Consider the following 12,177-nt stretch of genomic DNA (forward strand, 5'->3'; position numbering starts at 1 on the left):
ATTGCAATGTCTGGGTGGCTCAGTGGTTGGGCATCTGCTTTCGGCTCAGGGCATAATCCCAGGTCCAGGGATTGAGTTCTGCATCGGGCTCCCTGAAAGGAGCCTGCTTCTGCCTGTGCCTGTGTCTCGGCCTCTCTCTGTGTGTCTCTCATAAATAAAGAAATAGAATCCTTAAAAAAATAGTTCCCCATCTATTGACATCACAATTTCCTAAGGTACTTGTTAAAATTCAGATGTATAGGTCTTATGTAGACCAACTGAGTAAGATTCTTTGAGAAAACACAATTTTAATGTTTTTTTAATATTAATATTACACAAATCGCAACAACTGTAGTAGGAAGTCAGAAAAGCGAAATAAGACTTAAAATACTAGTTACTCATTGCTTCTAAATCCCAAAATGCACTAATAATAAATAGTAATGTGAATTTCTTAATTTTGATTGAGATATTTATATCAATCATGACTCAATTATATGATCAAATTAACTGGGATAATTAGATGTAAAAACATTATGATACTTTATTAATTATCTTTTTATTGATATATAATTAATATATAGTGTTATATCAGTTTCACTATATAGTGTACACTATAATGATCCAACAATTCTACACATTAATCAATGGTCATTATGATAAGTGTACCTCTTAATCTCCTTTATCTATTTCACTTATATCATTTATTACCTTAGAGTGCTTTTTAAAATTGCAAAAACCTGGTCAAAGTTTAGATGGTGTACTGATTACATTTTATTTAAAGTTACTTTGGTAATATATATAAATATGATCTCAAAATATGTCCTTTGCGATAATGCTGTCTTATTGAGATTCAATTTTGCCAACTTTACAAATATGACAATTTTCTCAATGTCATTCTTATCAACAGCACAGGGTAAAACCCCGCTTGCTGCTTTAAATAAAATATTACTTACTGCTCTTTTTCTAGAACACCCTGTAATCCAAGGCACAGTAAGGTTTCCTGAAATCTGTGGAAACAACAAATGGAATTTCAGTAAGGTATGAATTGATACTACTTGTAATGCTGATCAACAACAAAGAATTCATATAAGAAAGATGTCAAGATAGGTCTGCATTCAGAGCATATCTCCCACAGAGACAATGTCATCTCCTTATTGAACACAACAGATTTAAAGGGCCTTCTTTTGTAGGAAAATTTTAGAAGTTGTACAGTTCCCCTGGGAAATTCAAGAAAATTTCTAGGGTGTTGTTGGGGCCTGGAGGTATTCTGTAGACAAGATAATTTTTATACGGTGGCTCAGTTGGTTAAGCATCTGCCATTAGCTCAGGACATGATCCTGGGGTCTTGAACTCCCTGCTCCGCAGGTAGTATGCTCTTTCTCTGCCCCTTGCCATGTTTGTATCTAACTCTCAAATAAATAAAATCTTATAAAAATAAATTTTTATAGTAAAAATTAAGTACTCTGTAGAATACATAAGTTACAATAATTAAGTTATTAACTATAGTCATCATGCTATGTATTAGTTCTCTAGACTTATCCTACATAACTGCAAGTTCCTGTTTAAGCAGAAACTACTAAAATGAATAACCAGCAACACCTTATTACATCAGCATTGACACACAAGAAGATAGGTGCTACTCCAGTTGGATTCTGGGAGACCAAGGTGGTCCTGTGAGCTACAGCACAGGGTAGCCTAGATGTAACCATACTTTTTGCTGGCATACATAAATTTTGGGGAACACTCCAAATTCTCCACTTGCCATCTCCTTCCCTTCCAAATAAATACCTCCTGAGAGACTGACAAGTCAAATCAGCTTACTAAATGGTGATGCTGAGAATATGGTATTCACTTGAACACTTATTGTTCTTGATAAAATTATATTTAGTGATGACCTATGAATTAGTATTATGCTTACTGATGAGGAATGATAATCAAACAGACAATTCAAATAGTAATGTCCTTTATTCAAAATTCAGGTAAAATATTACTGTCCCTGTTACCAGATCTGAAATTTTGAGTTCAAAATACACCAACATACTAGGGTTAGGCTAAAAAATTTAATTATATAAACTCCAAATAATACTTTGAAGTAAAAAATATTAAAACTAATTTTACTTGAGTTAAAATCCCATTACAGTAACATGGCAATAAATTGTAATGCTTGAGGATCATGAAGTTTTGAGTAACTGATTATTAAGATGGTAAACTAAAAAGTAAATAAATAAATACATAAATATATAAATACAAAATGGTAAACTGAGTGAATATGAAATTTCTATGGAAAAAATTCTTCAAAATGTATACTTTCTTGTCCTCCCATCAATACATTGTATATAATATGCTTGCAAAGTAAATTGGTTGTCAGTCTTTTTTTAAAGATTTTTATTTATTTACTCATGAGAGACACACAGAGAGAGGCAGAGACATAGGCTGGAGGAGAAGCAGGCTCCTTTTGGGGAGCCTAATGCAGGACCCCAAGACCACGACCTGACACAAAGGCAAACGCTCAACCACTGAACCACCCAAGTGCCCCAATTAGTTGCTGGTGCTATGAAGGAGGTGACGCTACTATAATAATCACATGATATAGTCTTGAAAAAATAGAGATATCCAACTATTTTGTATTATCTGTGCATATGCTCCCACCTATTAATGAGGATAATTTGAAACTAGCTATATAAAGTTGCCAAAGAAAACATGTTAAATCAAATGAATTGCAAAAAAGAAAAACCAAAACCCATAAACCAGTAAGCAATAAAAAGTTGCATGTGAAATTAAAAAATGATACATATAATATACATGGCAATCGAATGTCTTTAAAAATGGGCATTATACATTTTAAGAACATAAATGTGGTTTTGAGGAGTGCTTGTGTAGCTCAGTCTGTTAAGCACTCGACTCTTGATTTTGACTCAGGTAATGAACTCAGGGTCATGGAACTGAACCCCACATTCGGCTCCACACTCAGGGCTGAATGCTTGAGATTCTCTTCCTCTGCCCCTCCCCTCTACTTGAGCTCCCTCTCTCTCTCTCTGTTTCAAAATTAATTAATTAATTAATTAAATTTGGTTTTCTGCTTAAGTCAATTGTATGTAACCAAGAAAATAGAAAACTCTTATAAGCACTTTCACATACAAATCTTATCAATTCCATGAGCATTAGGAAGAGATGAAGTTTCATACTTTTTAAAAAAAATCTGTGACACCAGTTACAAAATACTCAAATGTTATATTCAACTATCTTCCCCTGTTTACTTCAAATCTTTTTTCAGTTCTTTATGTTTCTGGCAAAATTCAGGAAAGCCAAGGATAGCAAGTAAAATTGTATGCTTTTTTGAATAATAACGCTGTAAAAATATATTCTTCAAATTCAGGTAGTTTTGTTTGGTCAATAGTGATTATAATATTTCTCCCTCATCAGAAGCTATAAAAATAGTATTTCAAATGAAAAGCATACCACATTTATCATTTAAATGACATTTAAATTCCAAAAGCATTTTCTAACACCCTGATTTGGAAAATTGCAAAATTAACTGACAAAGAGAAAAAACTGGTTCAACAAATATATTCAAACTTACACATCCAAATGAGTACTGTGTGTTTCAAAGCAGAAAACTTAGAAATTATAAAGTCATTACAATGATGTTGCCGTTGTTTAAAACATCTTGGGAACTTTTCTTTCAGAGTTGGTAATCCATAACACCCAGAGACTGTCTCATTATTTTGTATTCCCACTGTTTTAACTGAAAATATAAAAGCCCAAGTTGGATATCAATATTGTTCACTAAATGTGGCTTAAAATAAATTCTATTTTACAAAATCAAATTCTCCCTCAAATGATGAAGATTTGCCACCATCGAAAGCATTTTAAAAAATCTCATAGGCCTTAAAAGCAATTGAAAAAGAACTTCAATAACTTTTTGACATATTAAACATTATTGAAATAAGTATAGATAGATAACTTTCCAAAGCAACTAATTGAATTCTGTTCAGATATTTATCAGGCATCTCTTCTACAATAGGTGAGTTTTAGGTGCTATTGGAAATAAAAAAAAAAAAAGATGTGTAAAACATAATTTCCTGGAGGGTAAGAATTTTGATATGAGAGGGAACGGTAAGAAAGGAACATGAATGACATTAACATAAAGAATACTATGATAAGTGTCATAAGAAAGGTACAATTGAAATGCAACAGGAGTTCAAGATATGGCAAAATTACTTTAAACTTGCGGAGGACAAACATTATATGGTCTCATTCATTTGGGGAACATAAATAATAGTGAAAGGGAATAAAGGGGAAAGGAGGAAAAATAAGTGGGAAATATCAGAAAGGGAGACAGAACATGGAAGACTCCTAACTCTGGGAAACGAACTAGGGGTGGTGGAAGGGGAGGTGGGCGGGGGGTGGGGGTGACTGGGTGGCAGGCACTGAGGTGGGCACTTGATGGGATGAGCACTGGGTGTTATTCTATATTTTTGCAAATTGAACACCAATAAAAATAAATTTATTATTTAAAAAAATAATAAAAATAAACAAAGTGCTAGAGATTAGGTAAACTCAGTTATTGGTAGTAATGAAGGTCTCAATTCAAAACCCTCTTTTGGGTAAAGTGATTCAGAGTGAAAAAAAAACTTGAGGATTTATATCTCAGCTGGACCTTTAAAAATGAGTAGAATTTTAATAGAAATAAAAAAGAGCATTTAAGGGGGAAATAATAGCATGAGCATAGTCGAATAAAAGAATAAGATGTGTTTGGGAATAGTCAGTTCAACTAGACCTCAAAGTAGAATTGAGGTTACTTTGGGGAAGCCATGAATAACAAAGTACATACACATCTAATTCAGTGGAAAATAGGGAACCACTGAATGTTTTTAACCAAATGAGTTGTTTGGTCAGAATATATTTTTATACATTAAGATGACTGATTTAACTCAATGTGTATAGTAAATTGAATAAATATGGAAACTTAAAATAGTTTAGGCAAGAGGCAATCTAGGCTTGGAATAAAGTTAGGGGAGGTAGGAATTGAGAAGAGGCATATAAAATACGTTTCAGAAAACAGGTCACCTGCATGAGATTGAAGAGAACTAGACAGGCAGTAAATTACTGGAATAGTTTTTTTATGGTCCTCATAAGACTGCCTCTCCAAATGGCTGGCCTACTCAAACAAAAAGAGAGTTGGAGAGTCACAATTTTGGATGTGAATGCAAGGAAGTGCCTAATGTTGTAAATCTGCTTCTCATGGTTAAAAGTAGATATACCAAAGGAAGCAATACACTTATTGGCATATAAACTGGAGCCACATCATATGGATAGTTAAGGTTTGTGAACCCAACTATAACATACTTATATTTTTTTGTGGAAATTTATGTTTAACATAGGTACTATATATCAGAATATAAATTATATGTATATTATATATATATATATATATATATTTCTGTACATGAGTATGCATTCACGGGAAGGCATGTTTATAGTTTTATAAATTTTATAAATGATTTAAGGGATTTTTAAAAATAATTTTACTACATTTCATTTTACACAATTTAGACCCTACATATTGACTCTGCTGTAATATTTCTGTTGGACTATGAGATACTTAAGGGCAAAGTATCATATCAATTTAGTCTAATTATAGTTACACATGAATATATACAAAAAAGCATTTATGTGATTTCAAAACACTTTCTTATAAAAACAATTCTAAGGACACCTGAGTGGCTCAGTTAAGTGTTTGACTCTTGATTCTGGCTCAGGTCATGATCTCATGGTTGTGAGATCAAACCCCAAGTCAGGCTCCATGGAGCCTGTTTCAGTTTCTTGGTCTCCCACTCCCTCTACCCCATCTCCCTCACTCTTTCCCTCTCTCTCTAACAAAGCAAAACAAAACAAAACCACAAAAAACCCCACAAAACAACTCTATACATATTCTGGATATTCTATTTAAAAAATTGATTAAAATAATCAGACAATAACCAGGTCTATCAGAAAAGTTTATCAGTAACAGATTTGTAAACCAATATTTTAGCTTTCCATCAGTTATTCTAATGTCAGCTGAACAATAAAACCTATCAATCATTCTGCTTTAATCATCAAAGCTTCCTAGATATTTTAAAATTATGAGATTTATCACACAGAAGATACTGCTAGGTATGTGGTAAGCAATCAATAAATATATGCTGATTGATTGAATTAATCATGCACCATCACTACACACTAGTTTTACTTGCTGAAATTCAACAAAAGGCCAAGATTGGAAATGTACTAGAGACCATTATATGCAGGTAGGCCATTGGGAGGAGGGAATAACTAGCTTCTGGTAAAGAACAATCTCTTCTGGAGCAAAGAAGAAAAGATGTACTGGCTTATTTAAAAATACTTCCCTCTGATCTCTCTACCAAATCTGGAAAAGCTTTCAGAAATAAGCTTTACAAATTGAAATTCCAATACTTCAACTTTTGACCAAGCAACTAACACCTTATTTAAGCATATGATTTTTTCTTCTATTAAGTGATGATAATAAACTTGTGTTTAGAAAATCTTATCATCCTGAAAAGTTCTTGCAAGCAAAAACCAAGATGCTATTTGGGATTATTCTTTTTCCGACATAATTTTAGTAGTTAAATTTCATAAAGCACAAGAGACTAAAATCAGGGAAACTCAAATTCCAAGATGTTCAATGGAATTATAAAAAGTAGTCAGACATAACATTAACTAACCTGATTTCACCATACTGATTCTAGAGATACTATTTGTCAAAAATAATGGAAGGATATTAGAAAAATAATATAACTTAGCATGTGGAATGATTATTTCTGATCCAATGGCCTTGGGGAGTATACAATTACAAATCTGGATACCCTGAAATTATACTCTAACATATTTTAAAATATTACATTAATTTTACTCATATAAGAGAAATTTTATAAATTATAAAAATATAAGGTTCTTTACTATCATCAGAAAATAAATTGTCAAATGGTATCTTTAAGTTATAAATATACAACTGAAATGAAATGTTTTATTACAGGTATATTCAGAGATCAGTTCCTTAAACAAAAGAAAAAGATTTATAGTTCTTATCAAGTTAAAATTCCTGCTAGGTTAGACCAGGTTTCTTAATATTAATTATGATTCCAAGTCTTTGCTTTACACATGGTTCCTTGTTTAACCAAAAGATAGGCATTTAAAAGAAATCAAACACCCTGGATATTTTTTGCAATAACACAATATGGACTACACTTACCCTGTAACTTAAAAAACAGAGAGATGCCAGCAAGATAAATAAGCAGCTCCATAGTCTCATCCCCCATGGAAATATTAAAAATTACAGAATGACAAAAGTTACATTATGGTAGCTTTATAAATCATTCAAATATCTACAGCAATCAGGCAAAAGCCCAACCAAAAAATTACACATTGTAAATGGTAGGAAGTTTTACGGAATTTTGACTTGATCTTGTCATACTCACTTTCTGGTGGAGCGTGACACAGTTCAGGAGAAGTATTGGATTGGTTTCCAATTATCTTATGTGAACCAAAGAATAGAACAGACTGAATTTATAGTGTTCTAACCTGGATTTGGGCTGCCTGAGTGATTAATCTCTTTAGCACCTAACTTGGAGCTCAGATAGCTAAAAGTGGCATGAATCACATCTCAGGCTAGGGAAAATAAGAGGAAGTAGCAAGCAAGGCTCAAGAAAACTCCAAGGCCACCACAGACCCACATACAGCTCGATAAAAAGATTACTGATTGAGGAGATAATAGACCAACCTAGAGTTCTAGGAGAAGCATAAGTGATGCTCTTTGGGAAATGAAGACCTTTCATAGGATAATCAATAAAAAGCATGTACACAGGACCAGGGGAGACACATGCCCAGAAAAGGCCTGCAAAGGCGTTAAGCCTTTATACCAGGCAAATTAGTGAAGGTCTTAAAGTGCACTGACCCAGACTGCAAGGACTGGAAGACAATTGTTTTTCAAATGCCCAATTTAAAAAAAAAATCACAATATGTATAAAGAAACAGGAAAACATTGCCCATTCCAAGGAAAAATTCTGTAGAATATATCCCTGAAGACATCAGACTTCCCAGACAAATATGTTAAAACAATGATCTTAAATATGCTCAAAGAGCTAAAGGAAAACATGGACAAAGAACTAAGGGAAAAAAGGAAGAAGGTATATTAAGAAAATGAGAATGTCATCCAAGAAATATAAATTACAAAAAGAACAAAACACGAATTTTGGAACTCACAAGTGCAATAATTGAAGTGAAAAATTAACTAAAAGAGTTTAACATTAAATGGAAGAGGTAGAAGACAGAACCAGTGGACTTGAAGAAATATAATTTGATATTATTGTGTTTGAAGACCAAAATGTAAAAAGGATGAGAAAAAGTAAACAGGGTTTAAGAAAATTATGGAACATTAACAAGCAAACCAATATGTGTATTATAGAAGTCTCAAAAGGAAAAGGAAAAGAAAAAGGGGCAGAGAAATGATTTGAATAAATGAAAACTGAAAACTTCTCAAATCTGAGGAGAGTCATTGACACAAAAATCCACAATCCACTAAGCTCAATTCTAACTAGGATAAATTGGAAGGGATTCACAAAGAGATACATTATAATCAAACTGTCAAAAGACACATACAAGGAGAGAATCTTGAAAGCAGCAAAAGAGACTCACTACACATAGAGGCTCACCGCAACCACTACTCAGATTTCAGCAGACCAAATTCTTAACTGCAATGCCCAGGCAGTAGTTCCACTCAGTGGTATGGCTTCTTCTACAGAGTCAACATGGATGTACAGTCTGACCAAGGAACTCAGCAAGGTGCAGGTCTGCCCAGTTCAGGTGCTCAAATAAAGAGCTTTCAAGCTCTGCAGTACAGTTTTCTCCTAGGTTGCAAAGTCATAATCCAACCAACTGCTGAGTGTAGCTCTTAACCATTCCTAATCAGAAAGGCTAGCCAGAATACCTGGAAGCTGCATAATTCAGCATCACTACCACAGAGTGTGGCAGGCAAAGCTGATTATCCACAGAACACAGCCAGTGGCACTGTTCAACTAGGGAACAAGGACAGTGGGCCAACTTGAATGAAGATCATAAATAAAGAGCTTTTCCCAGATTGGAGTCAGTTTACCCACTCTTCCCAAGTTAAGGGAGTTAATCTGCAATTCCCTTCATTGAGGAGCATAGCTCCAGACTCTCTGGACCTTGACTTGGAATACATGGGAGGTTGCTTGGGGCTGGCCATTCTGTTTGTTCAGATGGGGAGCTACATCCTACCATACTCACTACTAAGTGTAGTTCCCAGTACCACCTGACAAGAAAACCTGGCTGAAACATGTGCAGAGCCCAGCAATGCTTAAGTGGAGAATCTGGCAGGAATAGCTAATTATCCACAGAGCAAAGGCAGTGGCCCCCTTCAGCCAGGTAAATTGGTGAGGTGGTTCGACTTCAGTCAAGATTAAAAGCAAAGAGCCTTTCCAGCCTTTACTCTGTCTGCTCCACTCAGGTAGAGAAATTAATTTTAGCACTTCCCAATGTTGAATACAACTTTCCATTTAAGCATCCAAGGAACCTAACATGGAAAGTTGCACATCTCATCCAACAGCTCTGCTTACAGTGGGACTTAAACAGAAAGTAAAGCCAATAGCTTTCCCCATCTGCAAAGCAAAACTGGTGGCCTATCTGGCTAGGGAATTCAGAACGTAGTCTTGCCTGATTTAAATCCCTAAACAAGGAGTTATGAAGAACCTGGGGCCTGTTCTATTACACTGAACAATTTCAAAGCATCAACTATTACTGAGTATAGTACCCAGACTTAATTATTTAAGAAGCCTGTCCATGGAACCCAGGCAACTGTGGAACATAACCTACAAGGTAACTTGCCTTGCTTGTGCAGAGAAGCAAACCACAAGAAGTCCTATTCAACTGATTTCAGCCAGAGGAAACCCAATTAAACTCAGAGCTCAGGCAGTGTTTTTGCCCCCAAAATAGATACTGATAGCAAGTTCCACCTTCCCAAGGACATTACCAGGAGACATATTCAGAAACCCAAAATGAGCTGACTGGTAAAAAACTGTCTCTGCCAAAGAGAACATGTAAATTCTGGAAGGGGAGACTGCTTATTCAAATGCAAAGGCACCAAAGTAAACAATCAAGGATCATGAAAAATCAGGTCACATGACACCACCAAAGGAAACTAATAAAATTTAAATAACTGCCCCTAAAGCAATGGAGGTCTATGAACATTTAAAAAAAGAACTTAGAACAATCCTTTTTAAATAAGTGTACTAGTGAACTGAACTACAAGAACACAAAGATACAAAATTAAGGAAACAATGCATGAGCAACGAGAGAAGCTCAACAATAGAAACCACTGAAAACAAAAACAACAACCAGAAAGCCTAGATCTGAAAAATATCATGACTGACCTGAAGAATTCAATGGAGAGCTTCAAAACCAGGTTCAATCATGCAGAAGAAAGAATCAGAGACCTAGAAGATAGACCATTTGAAATTACACAGACAGAAAAGGAAAAAGGGAAAAAAAAAGTATGAAAAAGAGGGAAGAAAGCCCATGGAATTTACGGGGCATGATAAAGAAAATATACACATTATGAGAATACCAGAAGGAAAAGAGAAAGAGGATAGGACAGAAAGTATATTTGAAGCAATAATGGCTGAAAACTTCCCAAATGTGGGGAGACAAATGAACATCCATATCCATGAGTTCCAAAGGATCCCAAATAGTTTGAACCTGAGCAGGGCTAAGCTGAGATACATTATAACTAAATTTTCAAAAGTCAAAGATAATGAAAGATTTTAAATTAGTGATAGAAAGAAAGTTACATACAAGGGAACTCATAAAATCATAGGCAGATTTCTCACCAGAACCTTTTCAGGCCAGAAGATAATGGAATGATATATTCAAAATATTGAAAAAACAACTGGAGCACCTGAGGGGTGGCTCAGTCAGTTAAGCATCTAACTCTTGGTTTTAGCTCAGGTTATGATTTCATGGATCATGAGATCAAGCCCTGTGTCAGCCTCTGAATTCACCGGGAAATCTGCTTGAAGATTTACTCCCTCTGCCCCTGCCCCTCCTTTCACCTATGTGCTTGCTCTCTCTCTCTCTCACTCTCTCTCACTTTATCTCTTTTTCCCAAATATTTTTTTAAAAAGAAAAGAAAAGAACTGTCAACCAAAGATCTATACCCAGCAAAGCTGTCCTTCAGAAATACTTTCTTGAATAAATAAAAACTGAGGGAGCTTATCATACTAAGCCTGCCTTACAATAAATGCTAAAGGGAGATCTAATAGTGAAAGTAAAAAGATGATAAATAACACCAAAAAAAAAACATGTAAAGGTAGACTAAAACTCACTGGTAATTTTAAATATATAGTCAAAGTTAGATTCTATAATATGGAAGTGGTGGTGTATAATTTGCTTACCCCAGTAGTTTAAAAGTTAAAATATATAGTAAAATACAACTGTAGGTAACAAAATGTGTTACTGGTTATACAACAAAAAAAAATGTAAACTGCAACATCTATAATCCAAAATATGGATGGGGAGAAATAAAATGAAATGAAACAGAATGGCTTAATGTATGAAAAGGCATGATTCAATAACACACTGCCTACAAGAGACTCACTTTACCTTTAAAGATATACATAGACTAACAGTGAAGAGACAGAAAAATATTTCAAGGAAACTGTAAAAGAAATCAGGAATATCTATAATTATATCAGACAAATTAGACTACACTATAAAAAGGTAAAAAGAGACAAAGAAAATCATCATACAATGATAAGGGGGTCCAATCCATCAAGACAATATAATAATTGTAGATGTTTATGCTCCCAACATCAGAGGACCTAAATATATAAAGTAAAAACTAAAAGAGATAAAAAACAAAATAAACAATAATATAGCCATAGTTGGTGACTTTATACTTTTTAAGTTTTTATTAAAACTCTAGTAAGATAATATACAGTGTAGTATTAGTTTCAGAGGTACAGCTTAGTGATTCAACATTTTAGTGATTCAACATTTAAATATAACACCCAGATCTCCTCACAACAGGTGTACTCCTTAATAACCATCACTTATTTAACCCAACCCCCAACCACATCACCTCTAGTACTCATCAGTTTGCTTTCTATGTTTAGTCTGTTTCTT

General features: G+C 34.3%; 1 protein-coding gene across 1 annotated transcript in view; it reads right to left on the reverse strand.

The window, feature by feature from the left end:
- Positions 1-12,177, reverse strand: part of HDX (highly divergent homeobox) — a 231,231-nt gene that overhangs the window by 130,106 nt on the left and 88,948 nt on the right. Inside the window, exon 4 of the mRNA XM_055337277.1 lies at positions 933-986. Within this exon, the coding sequence (XP_055193252.1) occupies positions 933-986 (54 nt within the window). The remainder of the gene's footprint in view (positions 1-932; positions 987-12,177) is intronic.

The sequence above is a fragment of the Nyctereutes procyonoides genome, unplaced genomic scaffold, assembly GCF_905146905.1.
Source record: "Nyctereutes procyonoides isolate TBG_1078 unplaced genomic scaffold, NYPRO_anot_genome, whole genome shotgun sequence".
Lineage (NCBI taxonomy): Eukaryota > Metazoa > Chordata > Mammalia > Carnivora > Canidae > Nyctereutes > Nyctereutes procyonoides.